At 36.1% G+C, this 27424-nt stretch overlaps 1 protein-coding gene across 1 annotated transcript in view; it reads left to right on the top strand.

Moving 5' to 3' along the window:
* Nucleotides 1-27424, top strand: part of PKHD1L1 (PKHD1 like 1) — a 151353-nt gene continuing 123929 nt past the window's right edge. The window contains exons 1-12 of the mRNA XM_045896035.3: nucleotides 1-150; nucleotides 1930-2019; nucleotides 10273-10417; nucleotides 11649-11757; nucleotides 12779-12836; nucleotides 13964-14057; nucleotides 17259-17312; nucleotides 17940-18013; nucleotides 19112-19154; nucleotides 22832-22902; nucleotides 24098-24208; nucleotides 27005-27094. Coding sequence (XP_045751991.1) covers nucleotides 78-150; nucleotides 1930-2019; nucleotides 10273-10417; nucleotides 11649-11757; nucleotides 12779-12836; nucleotides 13964-14057; nucleotides 17259-17312; nucleotides 17940-18013; nucleotides 19112-19154; nucleotides 22832-22902; nucleotides 24098-24208; nucleotides 27005-27094 — 1012 coding nt within the window. The 5' untranslated portion in view covers nucleotides 1-77. The remainder of the gene's footprint in view (nucleotides 151-1929; nucleotides 2020-10272; nucleotides 10418-11648; nucleotides 11758-12778; nucleotides 12837-13963; nucleotides 14058-17258; nucleotides 17313-17939; nucleotides 18014-19111; nucleotides 19155-22831; nucleotides 22903-24097; nucleotides 24209-27004; nucleotides 27095-27424) is intronic.

Below are 27424 nucleotides of genomic sequence, written 5' to 3'. Positions count from 1 at the left end.
GGTCGGCGAGCAGAGCCCGGCGCTGGCGGAGGCTGCGAGCGAGCGGCGCGCGCACACTCTGCGCGACTGACGCGGCGATGGGACACCTGTGGCTCTTGGGAACCTGGGGCCTCTGGGGGCTGCTCCTGTGCGCCGCAGACCCCCGCGCAGGTAACTTATCCGGGGCGCCAGGGAGGCGAGCAGAAGTCTGTGCAGACGCAACCCCTGCTCCCGGGGCCGCGGGAGAGGAGGGACTGACTGCCTGGCACCAGCCCTGCGCCAAGGCTGCGGGTGCGGCTGCATGGCGATCCTGGGGACCTCTCTGGGACCCGGGACCTGCAAGGCAGGCCTAACAGACAGACAGAAGCGAAGAGGGATTGCTCTTAAGTCGTTAAGAGTTACTGCTTGAATTATGGAACCTCACTGCCCCCACCCACAAGTGGCTCAATTGAAAAAGACACAAACTTGGCTGGGGGTGGAGGTAGGGGACACAATCTGAGTCCGCTCTCTTCTCTTCTTGGGTGCCTTTACCCCATCGAAGGGAGGACAGTGTCCCCCAGTAGGACAGGAATGGTGTCTGTGGCTGGTGTCAGTCCCTTTAAGGGGCAGCTGCCCTCTGCCTTCAAAGTAATACCCAGGAGAGGGTTAGAAGAGACTGATAAGATAGAAATTGGAGTTGTCCGTTGAGATAAGGGAGGATGAACCTGAGATAGGTGGAGAGCAGCACGGTCTTGGAGATAGGATCCAGAGTCCTCGCTGGAGTTTCCTGCTCTTGGCTGCTCGAAGTTATAAATGTCCCTGAAGCAGGATCAGCCTTGGAACTCTTGGCAAAGTCAGACCCGTAGTACAGAGATATTTGAAGTCCATGCTAAGCTTTTTGCGGGCAGGAATGAACTATATGATTATAATTTTTTAATCTTTTCTCATACATCTATTTCAAACAGTCATTTCTATAGCGCTTCTTTTTGTGTCCACTTCAATTTTTCCACCTACTTTGAGAATTGTTACTGAATCTAATAATTACCAAATTTGTACAGCTGAAGCAGAAAACAAACCCTTTTAGCCACTGTGTATCTTTGAGTTGTCAGAGAAGCAGCTTGCTCACTCTTGTGTTTTGCATAGGCTCCTCCCTCTTTCTGGAACTCTTTCTCTCTCCCATAGTTGGTCCAATCCAGCTATTCATATTTGCCCTCCAAGATGCAGCAGGGACACCCCTTCTTTGAAGAAGCTAGTAGGACCCAAGCAGTGTGGATGAAATGCCCTTTCTTGGTCACCCATGACCTCTGTGCTCTCTTGTCACTCCATACAGTCTAAGCTAAGCTTTTGGAAAGTTGAGAGTGTTAACACATTTTTATATCCCCAGGACCCATATACCGTTCGTTGAATGAATTAGTGACCATTAGAGTAAGAACTTACTATCATCAGGAGGCTAAAAAGATCCCAGAAATTATCTTTCCTGAAGTCTTACTCTGTCACAGAAAACAATTTCTTCTTAAAACACACCATTAGCTTTTGTACCTGGACTATTCTCTTCCTTTTCATTTATTCTTTGCATTTCTTATGTGCTTATAAAATGAATGACTTATTTCTCCAGCATTGTCTGCTGCTGTGTGGGCTGCTAACTGTAGTTATAGACCTGCAGTTAGTTGAGCAATACATGAAACTAAGGGTTTAATAAATGTTTTATAATATGACAGGTAAGAATGATGAAAATGATCATGGATTATTCCTGCCCTTTGTGGCACCTAAGGTAGTGCTTTGCTATGATTTATTTCCCTGTCAAGTCACTGGTTAGTAGTAGAACCACAAATAAAATACGATGTATTTACTTTCAGTCCTATAACCTTCATGATGTTTTTCTTACAACATGGTTAAGATGTGGTACCGAATTTGCTGCTTGAATTGAAGTACTTGACGCTTTTACCTTTACTGTGTTTTAATATCTTTTAGATGGCTCTAAAATAATTCCCAAAGTCACAGAAATAATACCTAAATATGGCAGCATAAATGGAGCGACAAGGCTGACTATCAAAGGAGAAGGTACAGTTGCCTTTTTGGGGGGGGGGAGTCAACGTTGAGGTATCTTAAAGACTATTTCACATTTAGACATTTATGGTTTAAAAAAAAATCCAGAAGAGTTATTTCTCCATTTGCCCAGAGTAGTAAAACTCTACCCCTTTGACAGCTAACAAAATCCCCAAGAGTCTCTACCATCTGAATTCTTATTATAATTACTTGCTTAATTTAACTCCCAAGATCTGGATTATAATGACTGAATTGAAAGAAATGTCTTTAACCCAAATTTGCAATAATTTGCTTTGTTCTTCATGGGTCTAATAACATTTAATTTATCTTTATATGAAATATAACATTTGGGGGGCCTTGGAGGTAGAATGTTTAAAAAGAGGGAATGATGGAGAAATAGAATGTTAATGAAGGCAGAAAGGCAATTGAAAACAAAACTTTGGATCCCTTCTCCTGCCACACAGTCCTTATCAAATGCTTCATCAAAGCATGGGTTATGTATGACTCTTTCTCCTTGCCTGGTCTTGGGAGGAAACATAGCAGGCAAGCAGTGAATTTATTTAATGAGCAACTCTTCCTAAGATTAAATAGAAATATGTGGTTCTTTTAGCCCTAAGGTCTTCACAATCTAAATAATAGTATTCAGCTTATGAATTTTTGAAGGATAGGAAAGAAAAATATTTAAATACAAAAAGCTATTATTTAGTCTATAAAATCAAAAGAGAAATGAGGTTTTTGGAGTTAGAATCGACAGAGCAAGATATTTAAGTATTCTGTCAGATATATTGAAATGTCTTTCAATACTTCCAAATAACATTTCTGCTGAATGCAATCTCACAGTGATACACTTAAAATGGTTTATGCCTCTAAATTGTGAAGAATATATTTTGGATTGAAGTTTGGTTGTCTTTGTCATTGTCTAAACACCCAAAGGCAATGTATTTGTTAAAGACTATTTTAAAAGTGTCTTTATCCATAGTTTCCTTATATTGTGAATTGCTGTTAAGATAGTGTGCTTGAAAGCTATTAGGTTTTTAACAGAGATTTAAAAGCCTTGAGAAAAAGGCCCAGATTAAAAGAAAACAAAACAATACAACCACTCAGCTGTTTATTTCTGCCTGGAGACCTAAACTCTTTCTGATCCAGGACCCATGGAGTTTAAGTACATAGACCCAGATGGCCCTTAGTTATAAATACAAAACAAAGCATTCTATTCTCAAGGCATTTTGGAAGAACATCTTTATGAATTTAGCTCTAACCTTTGCTCTTTCATGGACTTTCTGAGTCACAATATATCCTTGTCACTGGTGTCGTGGTGAATTTCTAGTGTTCCTATCTGTCTCAATTTCTGAATGCTCTTGACAGAGAATCATACAACAGTTAAATCCTATTGGAATGGCAGATATGTGCATATCCCCAGCCTGATTTGTCTTCCCTCTTCTTGCCTTAACCACACATTGTAGGTGACTAAGAATGTGTTAGCATATGTCTTTTTCAGAGGCTGAGTCTAAATACTATTTTATATAGGTTTTCAGGGCCCATGATATTTACAGAATGTGTATAGAGCAATGTAATTAATTTACAAAACACACCAGACCTCCAAAGCTACATGAATGTGCTACTTGAACAAAATTTATTTGGAGGAACTACATTCACATAATACATCAGTGCTGTCTCGGACCCACACTTCATGTTTAGAATTGCATGCAGAGCTAATTTATTAATCACTCAAGAAAATTTTCTAAATGGAATTGTAACTACCAGATGATTACTTAAATAGTGGTCCCATATGACTATAAAAAATGTTTTATTTTTGTAAAAGTCATGATGTAAAAATTAAATGTTCTAGAAATGTTTGACTTAGAAAGTGAGTTCTCTGAGATTCCACCCTCTGGAAAGATCTGTTAGTATTTTGGTGTATCCACGTGACTTTTGGCCATTTCCAACATATCATATTCACTTTTACAGGCAAAAATTTGCTACTGCATCACTTTGTTTTAAAGGCTGTGCTTCAGGAGCCAAAGCCATAATTTTACAATTATGATCCCCAAGTTAAAGTGTTTTGAGCACTTTATTTCCACGATCATGGAAATGATTGTGTCTCCATCTAAGAGGACTGATTTAATGAGGAGTGTTATCATTTTGATTATTAGTTCTGGAGTGTTTCTAACTTTATACCTGTATTTCTCAACTGTCTTTCTAATAGTTCCCTTTACTTAAAAAAAAATCAGTAAGATGGAAGGAGTAGTATTTTACTTTTAGTTTTTTTTTTCTAGATATTTCACTATTGCATGTTTTTATCTAACTGAAGTGTTGAATGATATATTTTTTATAATGTTATGGAAAACACAGGGACTTTGGTCCAGTCTGACTGGTTTTTAGTTCCATCCTTGCCCTTCCAACTCTGTGACTGGGGCAGGTGACTCCCCTAAGCCTCGGCTTCCTCATCAGTAAAGAGGGATATTAATTCCTACCTGTTGGGGCTATTGTGACTATTGAAAAGGATGATGTATCTAAGGTACCCATAGATATTATCTGTTCCATAAATTAGAGCTACTTTATTTTTATCATTTTGTTTTATTTTTTATCATTTTTTTGTATTTATGTTATAGGTTTGGTTTCATTCTTTAGGAATCGTCCTTCATCACGCTGTTCTTTTCTTTCTCATTGTTTTTAATGTTACAGCTTTTTGAGTAGGTTTATACTCTCTCACCCCTGCATTTTTTTAACTAGAGAAATCCAAACAGCCTGCATGGTACGTGGCAACTGCTGGCTTCAATGACACAGCATTTTCCATGATACCAGCTCAGGCTGCTATCAGAAGAACCAGGTTTGTGTGTCTGGCAAGTCTTGTCTCCAGTGTTTCTGCAAAAGAAAAAATACATCAACATGCCAGGAATTTCCATCTGAAGCCTCAACCTTTTCTGTATCCAGGGTACACCCAACCCTTCCTGTAATCTTTGTGCTTTGGAGTACTTCCAGAGGTATCTTCTTTATACCCAATTTTTAATTTAGAATTATACTTTTTTATTGGACTTCTTTTTAGAGATGATTCCTTTGTATTGCTTTTTAACTCTTTGGAATTAGCTAAAAAATTAGAAATATTTCTATAGTTTTTTTAAGCAATATTGTAATGAGAATATTTACAAATCTTAATGATTTGGCTCATGTTTTTACTTCTGGGAGATAGGTCTATATATATGACATAAATATGATGTAAAAAACATATATGACATTAAATATATGTATGTGACATTTAAATATATATATGACATTAAAACAACTCCTAAGCAAAAAACAGTATCATCTTCTGTTGGTTTTGTTTTTTACAATTGTATTTGTCTCAGGAATGCTGAAGAACAGATCTGTGTTGCTGTACCAATTTTGTGACATGTGCCTAAGAGGGAAATAAATACATGTATCACATCCTGAGCCATCCCACAAGTAAAACTTTCCATACTTTAGTTAGTTGCCAACAGCCCTTCTGTGTATTTCAAACTCAACATGAACACCAAAGATAAGCAGAAGTTGGCAAAAGGAAAGAGCAGGTTTACAAGTAACTTGCTTCTCTGTGTTTTCCTGTATCTTTTCAAAATTCCATTTTAGCAGTAACTGCTGTCCTAGAATCAAAACTTCAGATTCAATGCAAATATCTTTCACATGTTAAATTGATGCTTATATTTGTACTTTAGCCTATATTGGATGAGTTCTGTTTGGTTATGGTTTGAGCTTAGAGGAAGAAGTGGTGTTTATTAAAATCCCTACCTTTTGTTGAGTTTCTGCTTACTTTTTCTACCTAAAAAGGATAGGAGAAGAGCTAAGAACATAGGGCCTGGAGGGAGTTACATATGGTAATGGCTAATAGCTTTATAATGTATGTTTTTAAATATTGTTTTTCTCCGAATTATCATAGGTGCCAGGTTGACATCTACAACCTGGATTCGAGTCCTAGCCACCCATTTATTTCTGTGTTATTTATCAAAAGGGATGTTAACACTGAACTTAAATTTCAGGATTTTTATGACCGATAATAAGAGCAAATATCAACCGAGCTCTTAACATATGAGCCAAGCACCATGTTATGCAATATAATAATCCTCATTTTGTCTTCCTAACAATCCAATAAGTAGGTGATTATGGTCATTTTCTTTTTTTTTAAATATTTTATTTATTTATTTGAGAGAGAGAGAGTGAGAGAGAGCACAAGCAGGGGGAGTGCCAGAGAGAGAAGCAGACTCCCTGCTGAGCAAGGACTCTATCCCAGGACCCTGGGATGACCTGAGCTGAAGGCAGACGCTCAACCGACTGAGCCACCCAGGTGCCCCTAGTCATTTCTCTGATGAGAGGACTAAGAATGAGAGAGTTCATATCTAAAATTTGAAGGCCCAAAGTCATACAATAAGGACATGCCAGAGTGGGATTCGAATCCAGGACATTAGGGTTCCTTTAAAGAGCACCATCCCAAACAAGCAGCTTTACTAGAGCTAGAGTTTTAGGGGCTTTGGCATTTGATGAACATCTGGCACAGTGAAGTCCTTAAACTAGGCAATATTTATGTTTTTAATGGACCTTTTTAGAATGCTGAAAATGTTCAATAATTAAAAAGCAATCACACAACAATTCAGCCACTTTAACTATTAAAGGTTATTTAATGTGAGCACATAAGGTAGTAGTGATTTTTTTCTGAAACATACTGCAAAACTTCTTGACAATTGAAAGTCAATACCTAATATTTATTTATTTTTTCTAACATAAGTAATATATATACATAGAATTTAGAGTTAAAGCTACATCTTTCCTGGCTTACTAATTTTAAGTTTATTATTGTACTGTGGAACAATATGCACTGTAGATAATTAAGTTCTGAAATTCAAATAGCTTATAAATTTACATTAATGACATGGATGCAAAGGAAAAAGTTTTTGTAATTTCAAAATATTGTTAGTCATCAATTTGGCAATAGTGGTGTTTTAATGGTAAGCACTTGCGATATTTAGAGAAAAGTAACATTTAAAAACACACATACTTTTACAACTCAGAATTTAGGAATTTTAGATTTTGAAGTGATCAAGGCAAAATTTGTTTATTTACTAACTTAACTTTAGTCCAGAAAATATTATAACATTGACAACTTCATAGATTTACTCTGCATATTAGAATATTATTATCTTTTAAACATTTTTATTAGGAGAATATTTAATTATAGGATTTACTCAATGGAACAGTATCCAATTAATCTTTTTTTTTTTTTTTAAGATTTTATTCATTTGACACAGAGAGAGAGAGACATAGCAAGAGAGGGAACATAAGCAGGGGGAGTGAGAGAGGGAGAAGCAGGCTTCCCGCGGAGCAGGGAGCCCAATGCGGGGCTCGATCCCAGGACGCTGGGATCATGACCTGAGCCACCCAGGCACCCCAGTATCCAATTAATCTTAACCATAGGTTTTATTTCTAGGGTTTATTTTGAAGTTGAATGTTGTTCCAGCAATATAAAATGCTTTTATGTGGCATAAAATTACTTAATGGATATTTAACTACTTCCAAATCTAGTTTTGAATTTTCATGTATTCATAGTAAGATTAAAATAATCTTCATCAATTGAAAAATAATTTTTTTCCCTCTGTTTCACATCATCCATTTCTCTGGTTCTGTTGAATCGCACACACCCATTAGCATGCAAACATAAGGCTATTTCACCAACCTGAAAAAAGGCGAGAGCAAAATCATCAGGCTTCCTCTTGCTCCACACCCCCTTCTAACTACCACCCATGTCTCTGCTTCCCTTGATAATAAAACTCCCCCAGAAGGTACCAGTATTTGTTCTCCTCACTGATTATCCTTCAATCTTCTCTTGACCCCATGCCAATCACTGAAACAGCATCTTCTCTGCTGCCCCTTGTCTATACTCTCAGAACAGCAGCTAGGGAATCTTGGAAAGTGTAAGTCATATCATGCCATGCCTCCGTTGTGAAGCCTCCAGCGCTTCCTCACTCAGAAAAATAATCTGAATGCCTCAATTTCTGGTCTCATCTCCTACCACTCTCCTCACACATACTTCTTCAACCATGCTTGCTAATTCTTGAATCCAGAAACATGCTCCCACCACAGGGCCCTGTGAACAGCATGTTTCCTCTATCTAAAATGCACTCACCATAGGTATTCTCCTGGCTTACTCCTTCCAGAAGGTTTCCTTGACCATTTATGTCACATGCCTCCTATATTCCAGGAATAGGGTTCGGAGATGAGAAGCAAGAAAGTCCTGGAAAGAGGCACGTGAAGGTGGTATGAGCACAAAACATGCAGATCTATGTCTCAAGTTAATTCCTACAAGAGAGGATCCCCCACAGAGGAAACAGAAAAACCAGGTTGATTGAATGACTCGTCCAGGAGCTTCTCTCTTTGGCTCCCTCAAATCTTGTACAGCAGGCCCAGGAGCAGAGGTGCCACAGGGAGCCTCCATAAAATAGTGCCTCAGAACAAAGAACACATTTTATAGTGAAAAAGTTGTGATTATGGGCACATGACCGCAAAACCTGTGTCACTCTGAAACATGTGGGCTAGTAGAATGAGGGAATGGTCTATAAAAGGCAAGCCTAAGATACCAGCTTGGGAACATCTTGCGGGATAGGATGCCGGCCTCCATCATATGCCATATGCCTTGACCCCATGGCAGATACATGCTATTCTTTCCTGATAGACAGAACACATGGAGCTGGAAGTGAACGGTTACTCTCGGTCATTATCACTCCCAGTGATCTGGAAATGGCATCTGTGCTTTCTGTCCTTGCAGTTTTAGATTCTGCTGGATTTGGGTCTGAGTTTCCAGTGAGAGAATGCTTTTGCCAGGGATCCCTATATGGGCTCCCACTGAACTGAAACTACCATCACTAACTGATCAGTTTGAATTCATCAAACATAATTAGTAGCCTACCAGAGATAATCAGTTCTGATGATCATGAAGAGGTAGGGTTGCTTTACCTAATGGAGATAGGGAAGAATATGTCTGGAATTCAGGCTATTCCTGGGGGTATCTCTTGGCTTCCATGTCCAGATGACTGTGAATAGGTAATTATAACAACCATAACCTAACAAGGGTAAAGCAGCTAAGGGCTCAGACCCTCAGGTTGAAGGCTGGTGTTGCTCCATCAGCTTAAGTGCTGGTTAAGGGTAAGGAAATCTACAATGGGTGGTAAAGAGGGGGTATGGTGAATATTCATTATAGCCTCAGGACCAGTTGTATCTTGTCCCACTAACCCTCTTGTATTAAATCTTTAGCAGAGCTTTTGGCTGGTTACCACCTTGGAGACTTGATACTGGATTATATTTAAAATGTGGGGCATGCGCATGTCCATATGGTGTGAGGAGTCAACTGTAAGAGATGCCTTTTATATTCAGCTTCACAGTCTCTTGTTCTCACCTCTAATTCTAGCCACAGCCATGGCAGATAGTCCCCCATAGACTGTGACTCAGTCTATGCTTGCAGCTCTTGCCTTCTGTTCCCATAGCACGTCTGTCTACTGTCCCAGTAGACAGGGCTTCACCTATGCAGTGACATGGGACATTGGAACCCCTATGGCATATGGGCATATGTGCAGCCTGAAAGTGCAGGAGAAGCTATTTCACCTGGAGAACCCCCAACTAATGGGGACAGGATTTGATGAAGAGATGTTTGATTCTTTGATTCCTAGAGGAAGCCCATATTTTCCTTGGGAGTTTCCAGCAAGATTGTGCTCCATCTGTGCTCACAGCCCAGGTTTTCTTTCCTCAGGTCTTATTCTCTTTTCTCCCAAAGGGGTCACTACTCAAATAAATCATATGCTTACAAGTCCTCACCTCAGATTTTCCTTTATAGGAACTGAAGGTAAAGATCCCATCCCTTATAAAATACTGTTCCCCTCATCTACTCTTTCTATCCCATTGGGCCTCCTTTTTTACATAGTAGTTATCCTCAGCAGACATAGCATCTGACGGGGAGGACGGGGAGAGTCTATTTTCTCCAGCCTCCACACCCTACCACTGGAATATAAGCTATTCAGTTCTGCGCCTGGCAAGTAATAGGTGCTCAAGCATTACTTTTGTGAAGAAATGAGTTGAAAGTGAGTTTTTAAGCTTCCAAAAAGGATTACAATCATAAGGATAAATATAAAATAGGTTAACTGCTTATGTCAGTACTATTTCTTATTATTTATTGATGATTCAATACTGAATGACAATTGTGAGATCTTTGAAAACAATTCCAGTAATAATTCAGTGTTTTTACTTTTCCAGGTTTTGCTCAAGCAAACCAGTTTAACTATGGAGTTGATAATGCTGAGTTGGGAAACAGTGTGCAATTAGTTTCTTCTTTCCGATCAATTTCTTGTGATGTAGAAAAAGATTCAAGTCATTCAACTCAAATTACGTGCTATACTAGGTATGTTTTATAGTATGTTTATTAAGAGCATTTTTATCATACACATATTAGTATTATATAGTTTTTTATATACTCTGGCCATTATAATATTTTCTGAAGATCAGCTGTTTTTTATTTCATGATGTTTAGACTATTTTATAGCTTTATTATATTCAGTTGTAATGTTCTTTCCACATATTGGCACAATAAAATAAACTCTATATCCTCCCCCAGGTTATTGGAGCTATTATCTTATCATTATTGATCTATTTCAGAAGATAAATGGCTACTATTAAATTGTAATGATGCTCCTCAAAATATCAAAATTATGCTTTCCTGTCCAGTTTGATTAATTTCATTCAAAATCTTGACATAGTCATTAAGATTAAAGATGATCATTTTGTATAGTGACATTTCAAGTTCTTTACCATCAGTCCAAAATGATGTTTGTTATTAACAACTTACAGGAAAAATTAATCATTTTAAATGGCAACTTTTATTTTATTTATTTATTTATTTTTTAAGAAATTATATCTTTGAGCCCTTGGAGGCCTTTTTTTTAAAAATATTTTATTTTATTTATTAGAGAGAACGAGAGAGAGAGAGAGCATGAGAGGGGGGAGTGTCAGAGGGAGAAGCAGACTCCCCGCAGAGCAGGGAGCCTGATATGGGACTCGATCCTGGAGTCCAGGATCATGACCTGAGCCGAAGGCAGTCGCTTAACTGACTGAGCCACCCAGGTGCCCCAAAATGGCAACTTTTAATAATAAAACAGGTGGCGCATTTTCCAGAGGATTTCATCTTTATCAAGCTTGTTGGCTGTTTTTCAGCAGCAAAAGCTTTCTTAGAGAGAAATTTGATCAGAACTTTAAAAAAAAAAAAAAAAAGCATAACATAACTGTACCAAGGTGATGTATTATTGTTTTAAATGGTTATTCCTACGTTTGTTATTGCATTTGTTGTCCTTTTCAGTAAGCACCAGTGCACTTAGAATAAGCATTTGCCTGAGGTCCATGATGTTAGAATCTGCAGTACAGAGTTCAAGAGGGAGATCCTCCATAATCTAGAATGGAATTCTAATAATTTAGAATTCTAATAATATAGAATGGAATTTAGCTGTACATCAATTAGAATTTTAGACACTTTTTTTTTTCAAAAGTGACTTGTAGTCTGGGGCAGTATTTTTCCTTAATAATATACATTAAATAAAAGGGTCATTGCATTCCTTACATGTTCTCCATTTGCTTTGCAGAGCAATGCCAGAAGATTCCTACACTGTTAGAGTCAGTGTGGATGGGGTTCCTATTACAGAAAGTAATACCTGCAGAGGTCGCATCAACAGCTGGGAATGCACCTTCAATGTATATGGGAATCTCCTCTTTTACTTTTGGATGATCAATCTTGTGCTTGCTTTCTTGCTGAATTGGGCTTTTATTTTTTAATTTTATAGATTGTTATCTATTTCCACACTAAAAATACACTAGCATGTAGCGAAGGATAACTTCATTCAGTTTTAATTATTTTCTATGGTAGTGGAATCCCTTTTATCATTTCTTGTTTCCCTCTTTAAATTAATTTTATTAATGAATTAAATTTTATACATTAAATTTTTTTCTTGTTCACACTATTTTTTCTCTTTCTCCATTTCTACTCTGAGTTTGATTTTCCTTTTCTTCATTTTCAATAAGATCATAACTATTTTTCTTTTTTTTATAATTTCTAATGCAATGAGATAAAATATGATTGCACATAGCATAGAAGTCATTCAAAATTTAGTTACCCTATATGTAGATATTTACAATAATACATTTCTTCTAAGGACCATCCCATGTATTTTTTAAAATTATGTCTGTCTATCAAAAGTATTAGAGTTTCCATCACCCTTGTGGGCTCCCTGGGATTCTCCTCTCTCCCCATTCCTATTTGATGTCACAATTCTTAAGAATTATACTTGCATTGCTCTAGAAAATTATCATTAGCTTCATTACTAAAGCTTACTCTGATGGACTTTTTCCAGGTTTTGCTTCTGTTTTGCAATGTGCTTTGTTATTTCTTCTCCATAGGTTTAAATAAAAGAAGACTTTCTGTAATTTTATTCCCCCAAATTCCTAAAAGTTGTTACGAGAGAGCCTTATTACTAGGGTTTGACTTACCCTGATAACAAAGGAAGATTAAATATTAAAATTCCAAACTAAAAACATTGAAATGAAAGAGAATTTTTAGTGGGTAAGGAAAAGATCTTGAATAAGCAGAATAATAATATTCTAAACTTTATTTTTTATATGTAAAAAGAGGTATTTTGACAGTCATATTGTAGGATTATTTAAATGTAAATCATGTAAGAAGCAGAGATACTAGCTTATTGACAGTATTATTTTACAGGCAAAAAGTTTCAGAACCCCAACGATAAAGAGCATCACACCTTTATCTGGGACTCCAGGTCTGTTATATGACAGCTGATATAATATCTTTTTTGGTTTCTGGTCATTAATTTAATTTTTAGTATATAAAATTATTATATCTGATAATTTATAAGTAATATATTTCTGATTATACAATAACTCCCAATATTATTTCAAAAAATGATTTTCAGTGATTATATCTGAATCTGCTATAAAGTATTTTACTATCCCCCTATTGGACATTCAACTGGCTTCCACTTCATTACAGTTATAATTATACCAGTTTATAATCCCAAAAGGAATATGTGAGAATGCCCTTTTCTATAATCTTGACAATTTTAGGAACTAATTTTTTCAAGTATTTATATGAAAAATATAGTAGCTTATTTCTAATTTTTCCAATTCTTGATTTATGCAATTAAATTTACTTATTTATGTATATTTATTGGCCCTTTGTATTTCTTCTTTTATAAATTACTTATTCATCTCCTGGTTTAATTTAATGCTAGTCAATTTTTTTCCATATTAAGTTATAAGAATTCTTTATATTTTAAGGATATTAACTATTTATATATCATATACATGGGAAATATTTTTTAATTTACCATTTGCTTTTAAATTTTATTAATGGTTTTTCCTGTCATTTGGACATTTTTAATTTTTTAAATTCGATCTATAGATTTTAATTATTGTTATTTCTTCCTTCATTTTTATGCTGTAGAAGGCCATACCACCCCAATTATATAAGTATTATATAAATTTATACTTATTTTCAAGAGTTTTTATGGTTTTATTTTTATATTTAATTTTTATTTCTCCTAGGATTTATTTACTTTTTTGGCATAAAGTCAAGTCGGAGCTTATTTATTTTTTCAAATAGATCATTCATGACCCAGGCAATATTTATTGAATAATTCATTGTTTTCCATAAAAAACTTCTTTAATTTACAAATACTTATAAATATTGATTTAATACTATACATACTCACTCATGTTTTATTGTATTTGTTAGAACTTTCAGAACAGTGTTAAACAATAGTCATGAACATGGGATATAAATGTCCAGGTCCTGGTTTCATTAGGAATACCTCTAATGTTTTGGTATTAAGTGTATGGGTGTGTGGGTAGGTAATCTTACACAGAATTTTTTGTTTGTTTGTTGTAGGCACACTAATAACTATCCAAGGCAGAATCTTCACTGATGTCTATGGAAGTAACACTGCATTAAGCTCAAATGGGAAAAATGTTAGGATTTTGAGGTAAATTTTCGATCTGGAAACGTATTCTTATCACTCAGGTGGGATATGGTATTCCAAAAATAATGGGCTCAATGATATTAAAAAGCACTACAGTGTGAGGGGATTAACCAGCATATTTTCAGCCATATTATAGGAAGAAAAGGAGACTGTTGGATGATTCATTGACATGGAAGCAGTGGCCAATATGTCTTTCTTTTTTGGTCTGACATAATTCTTTCATTTTCTGTGATAGATTTTATTTTATTATTATTATTTTTTAAGATTTTATTTATTTATTTGACAGAGAGAGACACAGCAAGAGAGGGAACACAAGCAGGGGGAGTGGGAGAAGAAGACTCCCCACTGTGCAGGGAGGCCGATATGGGTCTCGATCCCAGGACCCTGGGATCATGACCTGAACCGAAGGCAGACACTTTTTTTTTTTTTTTAAAGATTTTATTTATTTATTTGAGAGAGAGAATGAGATAGAGAGCATGAGAGGGGAGAGGGTCAGAGGGAGAAGCAGACTCCCTGCTGAGCAGGGAGCCCGGTGCGGGACTCGATCCTGGGACTCCAGATCATGACCTGAGCCGAAGGCAGTCGCTTAACCAACTGAGCCACCCAGGCACCCCGAAGGCAGACACTTAATGACTGAGCCACCCAGGCACCCTTTGTGATAGATTTGATTAATAGAAGGCACATGGAAGCAAGCCCAATAGTAAATGAGTTAGTCATAGAACTTTATATTATTCAGTAATAATATATATATGCCTCATTTTGCATATATATGTAACTGTGTAGCCTGGAGGTCCATAGCTTAGTCAAGATCCAAGAACTGGAGTCTCCTGACATGCAGTTTGGCCTTTTTTCTTCTACTGTAGTGGTGTATGGGAGAGGGCTGAAACTAAAAAAATGGTCAATAACTTATTAACAGCCTCGGGTTTGAATGCTGGTTCCTCCATTTACCAGCTATGGACCAGATGGTAACATTGGCTAGTTACCTAATATCAAAAAATAATTGTCCACATTTTGCATTGGAAGCTAGCTTTGTCACTAATCTTTCTGTAGCATGGGTGTGGTTTTCTTAGTGCTGCCTTTACTGACAGCCCTGTTCATTCCCCACAGAAGGAAGTTCAGAATCAGCTTTCAAAAGGCTCCATGCTTATTAAATACCGGTGTAAAATGGATAAATAGATAAATTAGATAACAATTCATACAGCAATTAGAGAATTTTTTTAAATATTAAAAAGGTGATATGTATATATACACACATACGTGTATATAGTTTTATAAAACAAGTAATTTGAAAGGTTTTACTAAATGAAATAAAGGTAATTTAGGTGGCATTCTATGAGGTAGAACTCAAATCACATTTGTATGCATCTATAATATTCTGGAAATGTTCATACTGGTTCCCTACATGTAGTAAGTACTAAATAGAGAAACAAATGTTAGCATAAATATTTTGTTTGCTTCTATATAGTTGAATGTTATGAATGGTTTATATTCCAATTCTTAGATGGGGTTTTCTAAATCATCCTTTGCTATAATAATTCTAAGAAATAGAAAGCTTAATCTTTAAGGAGGTTCCTTCCCCACCCCCCACTGTAACTGAAATTTACTTCTGTTCAATACAAAGGAATGGATAGAAACTATTTCATGGAATCACAGAATTGCAGTCAGCAGGGACCTCAGAGATCAGGCTACCAAGCCCATGTACTCTGAAACCCTGAGATACTGTATATAAACACAGAAAAACTTTCACACACCTATTAATGTGAGAGGCGAAGGCCTTAGAATTGTGTCTATCCCATTTCTACATTTCACTGTGCCTGAATCCCGTTAGCAGGGAGCAATGGGCCATGTACTGGGCAGGAAGTAGGACCCCAGAGTGTTCAAGCTGCTTCTGTTTCTCACAAATCTTTCAATTCAGCCTAATCTCCAAATTCAGACTAGGTACAAATTATAAAGGACATGCAAAAAGGGCTTGGTGCCCGCTAAGGAGATTTTGGTCTAAAAGATAAGATGAGAAAAACTTAGAAAAAAAAAATATACATATGGCCAAATAGTGTAGTATTGCCATTGATAGGCAAACCCAGACCACTGTGGGGATTATGGAGCGTGGGTAATAGCACCTGCTGGAGCCCAACTGCCTGGGTTTGAATTCCTGCTCTATTCCTTACTGGCTGTAGGCTTGAGCAAGCTATTTAACCTTCCTGACTCAGGTTTTTCATCTATAAAATGGAAGGGTAAGATGGTTGTGAGGATTAAACATGGTAAGTGCCATTGTTAGCTGCTAAAATTATTTAGACACAAGAAAGCGGGAGTTTAGAAGGAGAATATGTATCCATAAATCTCTACAATGGGTACAGTATTGTACTTGTATTACAAACCTAATGTAATGATAAATGAAAGGATTTGTGTGTACACGTTTATTAAAAAGTTTAAAGTTCTCTGCAAATGGAAGTCCTTACTTTAAGAGTTCAGGTTTGTATCTGCAGTTACTTTGAATCTGGGATTTGTTGGCACAGAAGCTGGGTGGTTTATTCTGAGTGTGGCCAAGAATACAATACCTGTGGGTCCCGCCTGCAAGCCTCCAATAGCATCAGGTTCTAACATCCTTAAAGCAGTAGTCAACCTGGTCAGCTGGGAAAATGCAGACCAAGGTTTCCCTTCAGCCCGACCCTGCCTCTTCTCAGTTTGGGATTTCCATTTCAATGGCACTGAGGATGTTAGTTGTTCTCTTCATCCTGATTACTTGTGGGGCTTTGGCTGTGGCCCTCCTTTAATTCCTACCTATAGTTTGAAACTTACTGTATGTTACAAAACATAAAATTCTGTTTTGTATTTGAATTAATTGAACTGCAGGTGGAAGGGTCCCCATTATCTGTTTCCACATTTTCTATTCCTGTAGTGTTATCACTTTTTAACACACCAAGTATCCTATAATTATCATGTCTATTATCAGGTCTCCCCCAGTTAGAATGTCAGTCCCACAAGGGCAGGATTTTTGTTTTGTTCCCTGATGTGTGCCAGTGTCTACAGCAGAGACTCTGCAACATAATAGGTAATAAAACAGATGTTTGTTGAACGAATGTGTGATGGATAATAATAAGTGATTGAGAGAAAAATATAAGGTGTTAGTGAGCTTGGTGGGAGGAGAGCATTTTGAAATGATTTACTAAATATAACTTGATCTTTTCCAATAAAATATTTATACAGAGTTTATATTGGAGGAATGCCCTGTGAGCTTCTCATACCACAATCTGATAATTTGTAAGTTATTCAAATAATTTTCTTTGGAAAGTAAACAGTAGATATAAACATACCAGTTTAAGTAATAATATCTAGCAATACTGTATAGCTGAATCCCTTAAAATACAGTATAAATTATAATGTTTTATATAGTAAATTAACAATCATTTATATAGTTAGATGTAACCTGATAACCCCTATTGTCTCCAGTCGAGATGATATGAACTATTGATATGAACAAAATGAACTATTGTTTAGATTATTATGTTTTAAGATGTTTTGAGAAACATTTTTATCAAATAGTTGTTTCAGTTGGTAATATTTAAAAATATTTAAGAGGAATATCAATGGGGATAGCCAAATTAACTACAAAATATTTAATTGTAAAAGGAAGCTTTCGGCAAGTATCTTCAACCCAGGCTGGGAAATATTTTCATTTCACAGAAATTTTTGTTAAAGAGATAGTTTCTAGCCTGATACATATTCAAAGTACATAAAGTACTTTTAAGGGAAACACAGTATTTTATTTATTTATTTATCTGACAATAAATGCATCTTTATTATACAGATACTTAAGAAGGGGAAACATATTATTTTAGAACTTGAGTGTCAATATAAACTTTGAAATTAACATATATATTTTATTAGGTATGGTCTAAAATTAGATCATCCAAATGGAGACATGGGTTCTATGATTTGTAAGACGACTGGAACTTACATTGGTAAATGTTTATCACCATTCTTCATAATTCTCGGAAATGCCTGACTCTATTTCCTTTTTTTGCATTCTCTTAGATCTCCCCTGCAGCTTCATCCCTTTTTTTAAAATTAACATTTCCTCTTTACCTTGGCTCCTCTTCAGTTTCATGTGAGCATGTATGAATTACCTTTTTCCTAAGGTTTATATTTAAGGTTTATATTTCCTAAGGTTTATATTTCCTAAGGTACGCTTCTTCAAATTTCTTTCTCTCTTTTTTTATTCTTCTGTCCTCCAGAAAATTCCATTATTAATTTAGCTGTTTTCCCTGTAGCTTTAATTTTATGTCGTTTTCTTCCCCCTTGCTCTATGTACTCCAGGCACATAGATCTTATAGTTCTTTTTTTTTTTCCAGTTTTATACTGACATACATCACTGTATGAGTTTAAGTCATATAACATGATGGCTTGATTTACATATATTGTGAAATGATTACCACAGTAGTTCAGCTAGCACCCATCATAATCTTTTAGTTCTAGAATGGGCTTCACTTTATTCTGTCTCAGAGCCTCTGCAAGCCTCCCATCATGAGAATTTCAGATACAATGTCGTGTCATCAAAAAACTCTTCCCTGATGCCCTGCCTTCCACTCTCCAAGTTCATTCTCCTTTTCTTTGATAGCTTTATCGCAGTTTTTAGTTCTGCTCTTGACTGACTGAATCCCTCCCTGCACAATATGCTCTGTTAGGAGAAGAGCAAACTGAGTGCTCACCCTGCATGGCCAACCCCCTAGCAGAGTGTCTCATCCAATTAAGTAGCTGTTGAACGAATGAAAGAAATTTGAGGGCAGATGATTATGTATATGTTGTTTTTATCATTCTTCATTCATTATTATATTTTGTCAAGTTTTTCTAGTTATAACCTCGAGAGACCTTAGTATGTATATTTTAAAATACTAGATACTCCTTTCAGATAGTTCATTGTCATGTCTTTGAGGATTAATAAATGGTTGCATAATTACAGTTTTAATTTTAAATTTCTTTGCTTTTAAATCAGATTTATAATATATAGTTCTTGTTCTCCTGTGATTGGAAATTTAATTGTGTATTTTAATTAATTCCAGGTCATCACAATGTCAGCTTCATCTTGGATAGTGATTATGGAAGGTAGGTCATTTTGTAAATAATAGTTTTCATAATTGATTCAACTGGGTAAATAAAATAAAAGTATATATTTACTTTATGCTATAGATCCAGAGATTAAAAAACTAATCACTTTTTTTCCCAAATTAACATTTAAGGGGTCTATCATTCCCTTGCTCTACTTTGTGCCTCAGACACAGTCTTCCAACTGTTGGGAAATTTAGCATTACCTAAAACAACAAACAAATCTTTGATTGTAATATTGAAAGTGTTCTTTTATGTCTTACAGCTCTTCTGACTTAATTGTAATTTTTTTGATAACTGAATAGTTCAGTTTTGATTTGAACTAATGTAAGAAAAAATAAAATCCCATGGTAAATATTACCTGATAAAGGTGTTCATTTAAAGTATCAAGACATACAGAGTGATGAAAGATAGTAGTTACAGCTTACAAATGTCCGTCTTAGCACCATATGTTAATAACTTTTATTCACGATTTTTAATAAAGCTAGAAATCAGTTCCAGATATCCTACATCCTAATTTCACTAAGAAAGATTACCATATATTTATAGAAATATCAGAATATGCAAATCTCAACACATGTTGCAACCCTCATATCATAGATAATCATAATACAGAACATTTAGTGGCAGGCATGGTACTAAGCACTTTACATATATTGTCTGGTTGAAGACTCCCAAAGAACCTATAAAACTGAGTGTTATCATCCCCTCTGTGTTGCACACTGGGAAAAATGAGATTCAGGAAAGTTGAATAATTTGCCCATGGATATTCACCTAGTTGGAAGCAGCGTTGGTGTGTGAACACACACAGCCCAGCTCCAGACCCTGAGCTTTTCATTTCAGGGCTCTGCCAAGAGTGGTGGAGGCTTTCAGCCATAGAACCACATCTCCTCACTACTTAACATCCTGACACAGGATTCTTTAACCATGGCAGGATTACCCCACTTCTCTGTGCATTTGCAAATGTGTGGGGGGCATTTGTTGGCTATCATAGTAACTGGGGCATGCTAATGGCCTTTTGTGGGCAGGACTGAGATGCTCCAAACCTAAATGAATTATTCTCCCCAAAATGTCATAGTGTCTCCCAATGAGAAAATGAGCTGGTTAATAGAAATTCAAATAAATCACAGTATTTAGCCATCCAATACTAATATAGCTGTAGTAGATCAATAATAGGATATGTCTGTTGATATTTTTTTGTTGTTTCTGAAGAGAGATGATTAGAAAAGATTGAAAAAGATTAAAAAGATTGAAAAGAAAGGCAATATTACAGTCAAAGTAGATGTTATTCCTGGTTAATGCTCACAGACGCCAAGAGAAGGGTGATATTTGGTCCCTGCATGCATGAAGCTGCAATTGAGGTGGTGAGCCCCAATCCATTATCATTGTATTTAAAGATCTTCTGGTTCCAGACACCTAGAGGCAATAGGTTTATAACAAAATGATGACTGGGTTGCACACTTTCTCATAGACCAATATAGACTGGACCAAAACCATGAAGAATATTATAATTCAAGGGCAAACCATTGTGGATGGTATGTAAATGGTACTAAGATTCACCTTTGTGATTTACATGGGGCAAATGACTTAGAGTCCCATGATTTACCAGTTATTTTCTGCAAGGACATGACCTGCATACATATAACTTGATACGGATAGGGCAATAGGATTTTATTGAAAATACTAGAAAATCAGGTTAGAAGCAATAATTATTGAGTTTTAAATGATTTCCTGAACTACATATACTTTTTTTTTAAATGTTCTCATTGTCATTCTTCTTCAGGTGAAAAAGATGAATTCTTAATTCTGAGTCTGTATGAAAGGTATTAATTACCAAATCCATCATATATTTCTCAAAGAAATAATTACCCAAAAATAGGTTTGAGTGATCAAGCTTGAATGTGATTGATAAGTATATATAAATCAATGTGTTGCATTAACATGCCCTGAAACTTTCCATTTTAAAAAGCCAGAAAATTTGCACATAATATAGGCAAAAATATGGCTTAAAATAGTTGATTCTGTGATCTTAACTAATAATTCTTGTTTTAAAGCCAGTGGCTGTTCTTTTGTATTAATGTCTCAAAATTGAGGAAACTCTGTTTCTATATAAAACAATCTTAGGAATTTTAAGATAACTGTTAAAAATATGGCATTTACTACTTAAAAGCAGTTTCATGATCACATGGCATTTAAAAAAATGTTAAATCATCCTTTAAATTAAAAAATCCATATTTTACAAATTTCAGGAGCATTCCTGAATATCAAATGAACCAATTAAAGACCATTGTGACTCCCATTCTATATTTCTTTGAATAGCTAACCTTCTCTCCTCTATTACCCCAAGTTCAAACAACAGCTGTTCCAAACTGATAAGGTTCAGATGAGTCTGCCTTAATTGAGAAATGCCTAGTCATTATCAATGAATTAGTGAAAATCACCTCAGGGTCATACCAAATAAATTACATTCAAATTTTATTTCAGGAGGCAATTTTCCCACCAACTTAAGAAGCAGGGTTAATTTTTCAGATCCAGAATCTGACCACAGACAATATTGTTGGAGCGGGCATCATTTCAGATCTTTGAGAATTCAACGGAAAGGCTTATAGCATACAAATATAAATCCAGTATGAACTTCTTAAGTAACTAATATAGCATACAGAATTTCCAGAGACTCTTTAGTCTTGCAAATGCCCATTATAATGCTTGGGTTAGATTTATACGAGTTTACTGTTGGTCTCAACCACAAGATTTGCATTATCCTTTTAGATTCGAGTTCAGTGTGTTATAAATATAATGAATGGGTTCTGAGTCTTAACATTTCAATTTCTTAATTTCTCTATTATGAATTTCATTGAGGTAATTGAGGAAACAGTATTTAATTTCTAGGATCAGATTCTTTCCCTTCCTTGCTCTCCAGGCTATGAAGTGCAAGTCTGTATCCACCAAAATATATGAATAGGTTCTGTGTTTATTAAGGGTGATTTAACTCTGGATTATTGGATTATTGTTGACCTGCTTTCATTCATTGTGCTCTTACAAGGATTAGTGACAGGAGAAAACTGTATAGGACACAGGTGAGGAGCCAGGGCTCAGGACTCAAACTGCCAGGCTTCAAATTCTGTTTCTGCTACTTACTCCCTTTGTGATCTTGAGTAAGATAAATAGATTCTCTGAGCTGAACCTACCTCATGGGGTTAATGTAGGATAAAATGGCATAATAAATTAAAAGCTTAAAAAAATCTTAGGTTAAAAGCTTAAAAACTTTAGCACGATATCTGATAGGTGTTCAGTCATGTTAGTTATTCTGATGCTAAATGGGTTATAAGACAGGAGAGAGGAGGGTGGTTAACACAAAAGCCTTCATGAAGACTTCATGTTTTTTTCTGTTAATATGAATTCTTTATTGAGGTATAATTTGCATAAAACAAAATGTGTATAATTTAAGTGTGCAGTTCAGTAAGGTCTGACCAAGGAATGTTTGAGTATTTGTGTACTTGTATATTTGTGTAATCAGTAACTGTATCAAGATGTAGAACATTTTTATCTCCCCAAAATGTTCTGTCCAGCTCCTTTGCAAATTATGACATGATTTATATCACTAAAAAAATAACATTTTTCCTAAAATAAAGTTCAGTTTTAAAGTAAGGATTTTTACCTTTTTTTTTTTTACACAGGAGTTTCCCACAAAAAATGGCATATTTTGTTTCTTCTCTAAATAAAATTTCAATGTTTCAAACATATGCAGGTATGTGCACTCTGTGTGTGTGTGTGTGTGTGTGTGTGTGTGTGTGTGACAGAGAGAAAGAATGAGAGAGACAGATGTGTGTACTTCATTTCATCAAATCAATGACAATAAGGACTTAAGGCATACTACATTATTTTATGTACTGCTAGGAAAGGAAAAACATCCAAGATGGGGAGTCTAATAGGAAGCTCTGACATTAAGCTAGGACCCAGAAAACTATATTTTTAATATAAGGTTGATTGAGAAACCAGCTCATCACTCTAAAAGAGACAGAAGGGTAACTTGCATGTCTCCACTTGGGCTGTTGGTCAAGGGAGGGGGAAAAAAAAATCTCCACTGTCAATTTAAACTATAAGCCAGGCAGGACTCTCTCAGATTTATGGTCTCAGTGTGGTCCAAAAGAATACTCAAGCAGATTATTATTTATTTTAACTTACAGAGATCTAAGGTTGGTAGACTCTTAGGAGAGTGTGGGAAGCAAACACAAATCCTCCTGGAAGAATTACACTTCATTCTAGGTCAGGAGTGATGGAGTGGCACATTCAAATTTCAAAGATGTTCAAATGTGAAAAAAAGTGTCTTGGAATCAATCAAATATGCTTTTTCTATTTAATGTGAAACTCGTATGTAAAAATACATAGAACTTTGATAGATAGAACTTATAAGAAAAAATCTGAATAAGAATCTACCATATATCATGCACTGGGCTATTTTACTAATGTACCTGGAACTTTTATATATGAAACCGGAAGACTTACAGTCATAGTTAATGTATTACTATATGAGAAAAGTATAAGATGTTGACTTAGAAATAGAAGAAAGATTTATTCTTTAAGAGCATAGGGGAGAAGAGGCTGTTCTCCTGCCTTCCTGTGTTTTCTTTTGGAATCAAACATCTATCCTCAGCCCAGATTTTCCTTAATTCCTGCATCCTCCATTACCAGTGTCTCTTTAGTAGCAGTCACCACTGAAACCTGGTCCCCATGAGATGTAGGGCTCTGTGAAAGCCATGCTAACTGTCCTCTTTGCAGGACAAAATTGAAACACCCAATTCATTCATTTGGTCAGTCTACTACCTATGCTGTGCTATGTGTTAAAGCGAGGTAATATGGAAAATTTATAAAAATCAAGCTTTTGTGTTGATGTGTAATATTCAGAACATTTTCTTTAATGTGCTTCTCCTCCCTCTCTCCAGAGGTCACTATGATTTCCCCTTCACAAGGAAGCATTCAAGGTGGCACCGTGCTAACGATAAGTGGACAGTTCTTTGATCAGACAGATTCCCCTGTCAGGGTTCTTGTTGGAGGTATTGTTTATGACTTTTAATATATTACATTATAAGAACAAGTCCTGGCTTTTATTTAATAATTTGTAAGAAGAATAATAGTTCTTTTTCAATTAATGTCTTAAATTTAAAGCTGCGTATTTTCACATGGGCATTTGGTTCCAGGGTGTGATACTTTTCCCACTGGGACCTTCCAGGGAGGGCCTTACATGACCACGACTTGGGCTCTTAGGTCATCATCAAAAGGCATTTTATGGTAGCAACATGGCTACCTTCCACAAATTCTCACCACACTTTGAGATACACATACCCTTTATTTAACAAACTTTTGAATGCCCTTCTTGAACTGTTGTTAATTCTCAATGGGTTCATTAATTATGAGAAAATTAAAAGTATTTGGGGATACTCTTCTCATCCCCTTTTCATTTATTGTGACTTATCTGGACATCATCAGGAATTACTGATGATATTGGCCTTGGAAAGAACATTAATTGATGTGTTATATTTTTACAAATGTGAATAGAGCTTGATTCTCTGGTTATGCATCGTTTTTATGTATCTAGTTTAGGTCTGTTCAAGGTAGGGAGCTGTGCAGCTCAAAAAGGAGATGGAGGATGAATATGATAGTGGAGATCTTCCCACTCAGTCATAATGGCCTTCCCTACCTTGAGCAAACGACTACGTGTCTGGCCATGCAACTGGACACATACTTTTTCTGATACATCCCTCTGCTTAGGTGCTTTCTACTTTTAAGGAATCTGCCCATGAGCCTGCCAAAATGTGATTTCAAGAGAAGAAATTAATATAAAGTAGCCTCATCTAACATTTATACAATATCTTTCTTACCCCTGTGAATCCTTGCTGGTCACCTGCATAAATATTAAAACCTAGGCAAAAAGATTTTTAAATATCATATATGTTTTCTGAAATTTTAAATATAAATGTTTTCAAGTATTAAAATCGGGCACAAAATATCTTTAATTTATATACTGTGTTTTATGATATTGTGATACAGTTGATATGCAAATATGACATGTTAATTTTTTATTTTTCATTGCCATCAATGTGACAAGGTTTGAGATTTTGAATCCTCAGTAATTTCTTTTTTAAAATTACATGACTTTTTTAAGGTTTTTTTAAAATTTTAAATTCTAACTAATTTATTGGAGTATAATTACATATAGTAAACTGGGTGTATTTTATTTTTTCTTCCAAGTTTTTATTTAAACTCCAGTTAGTTAATACACAGTGTATACAGTGTCATATTAGCTACAGGTATACAGTGTAACGATTCAGCACTTCCGTGCAACACCCAGTGCTCATCACAACAAGTGCACTCCTTATCCCATCACTTATTTAACATGTCCCCCCACCTCCCCTCTGGTAACCATCAGTTTGTTTTCTATAGGTAAGAGTTTGTTTCTAGGTTTGCCTCTCTCTTTTTCTCCCCCCTTTGCTCATTTGTTTCTTTTTAAAAGATTTTTATTTATTTATTGAGAGAGAGAGAATGATAGAGAGAGAGCATGAGAGGGTGGAGGGTCAGAGGGAGAAGCAGACTCCCTGCTGAGCAGGGAGCCCGATGCGGGACTCGATCCCGGGACTCCAGGATCATGACCTGAGCCGAAGGCAGTTGCTTAACCAACTGAGCCACCCAGGCACCCTGCTCATTTGTTTCTTAAATTCCACATATGAGTGAAATCATATGGTATTTTTCTTTCTCTGACTGACTTACTTTGCATAGCATAATACTCTCTAGCTCCATCCATGTCATCACAAATGGCAAGATTTCATTCTTTTTTGTGGCTTTATATATACTAGATCTTCTTTATCCATTCATCACTTGACGGACACTTGGGCTCTTCACACAATTTGGCTATTGTTAATAATGCTGTGGGGATAAACATTGGGGTGCATGTATCCCTTTGAATTAGTATTTTTGTTTTCTTTGGGTAAATACCTAATAGTGTAGTTGCTGGATAATAGGATAATTCTATTTTCAACTTTTTGAGGAACCTCCATACTGTCTTCCACAGTGGATGTACCAGTTTGCATTCCTACCAACAGTGTAAGAAGGTTCCCCTTTCTGCACGTCCCTACCAATACCTGTTGTTTCTTGTGTTGTTGATTTTAGCCATTCTGACAGGTCTGAGGTGGTATCTCATTGTAGTTTTGATTTGTATTTATTGATGATCAGTGATGTTTAACATCTTTTCACGTGTCTGTTGGCCATCTGTCTTCTTTGGAAAAATGTCTACTCATTTGCCCATTTTTTAATTGTCTGTTTTGGTTCAGTCTGCCTCTGAAAATACCATTTATGCATATTATCTCTGTTGTTTTCATTTGACTACAATGAACTTGTACTAAATGAACTTGTACCTTGGACTAAACCACCATCTTATGTATTTATTTATTTTATTTTAAGAGGGCTGTGATCATCTGCTTTTGCAAATTCTGAACATCATGGATTTATTCAGCAACTTTTCTGTGGGGAACAGAATATATGGCTTCACTCTGGACTCAGAAGTGAAATCTTTTACAGTGACATAGTTTTGTCAAGTTTTTTATTTTGTTTCTCAGAAATCACAAAATTTCCTAACTCAGACTTGTGATGTGTTGCCAGGAAAACGTTGCCATGTAAAAGTATGGCAATTAAGGAGTGATAATCTTTGTGGAGAACATATAAAGGAAATGAAGAGCCCTGGCTTTGCTTCTTGCTTGTGCAACTTGGTTTTCATCAGAAAGTACTTCCAGATAAGCTAATTGTGATCTGCATTCTGGAGCTCTGTAGTAATAGCTCTGCACCTTGCTTCTCTCTAGGTCAAGCCTGCGATATTTTGAATGTCACAGAAAACAGCATATGCTGCAAGACACCCCCTAAGCCTGAAGTTCTCAGAACTGTCTATCCAGGTAAGTTGCCAGAAGAGAGAATTGCCATTTCTACATTTACATAAGAAGACATATCCCATTAGTTTTTTAGTTCATTCAGGCTGCTGAAACAGAACACCACAGACTGGGTATCTTATAAACAACAAACACGTATATCTTACAGTTCTGGAGCCCGGGAAGTCCCAGATCACGATACCAGCAGATTGGGTGTTTGGTGAGAACTTTCTCTCTCATAGATCGGCACCTTTTTGGGGCTAGAGAGCTTGGTGGAGCCTCTTTTATAAGCCCTCATGAATGAGGGCTCTCGTGACCTCTCATGACCTAAGCACCTCCCAAGGGCCCCACCTGCTA

This window comes from Mirounga angustirostris, unplaced genomic scaffold (assembly GCF_029215605.1).
Source record: "Mirounga angustirostris isolate CCGP_5_RB_7025 unplaced genomic scaffold, mMirAng1.0.hap1 SCAF_4, whole genome shotgun sequence".
NCBI lineage: Eukaryota > Metazoa > Chordata > Mammalia > Carnivora > Phocidae > Mirounga > Mirounga angustirostris.
The sequence above is the reverse complement of the archived record's forward strand: the minus strand, read 5'-3'. Positions and strand labels throughout refer to the sequence as shown.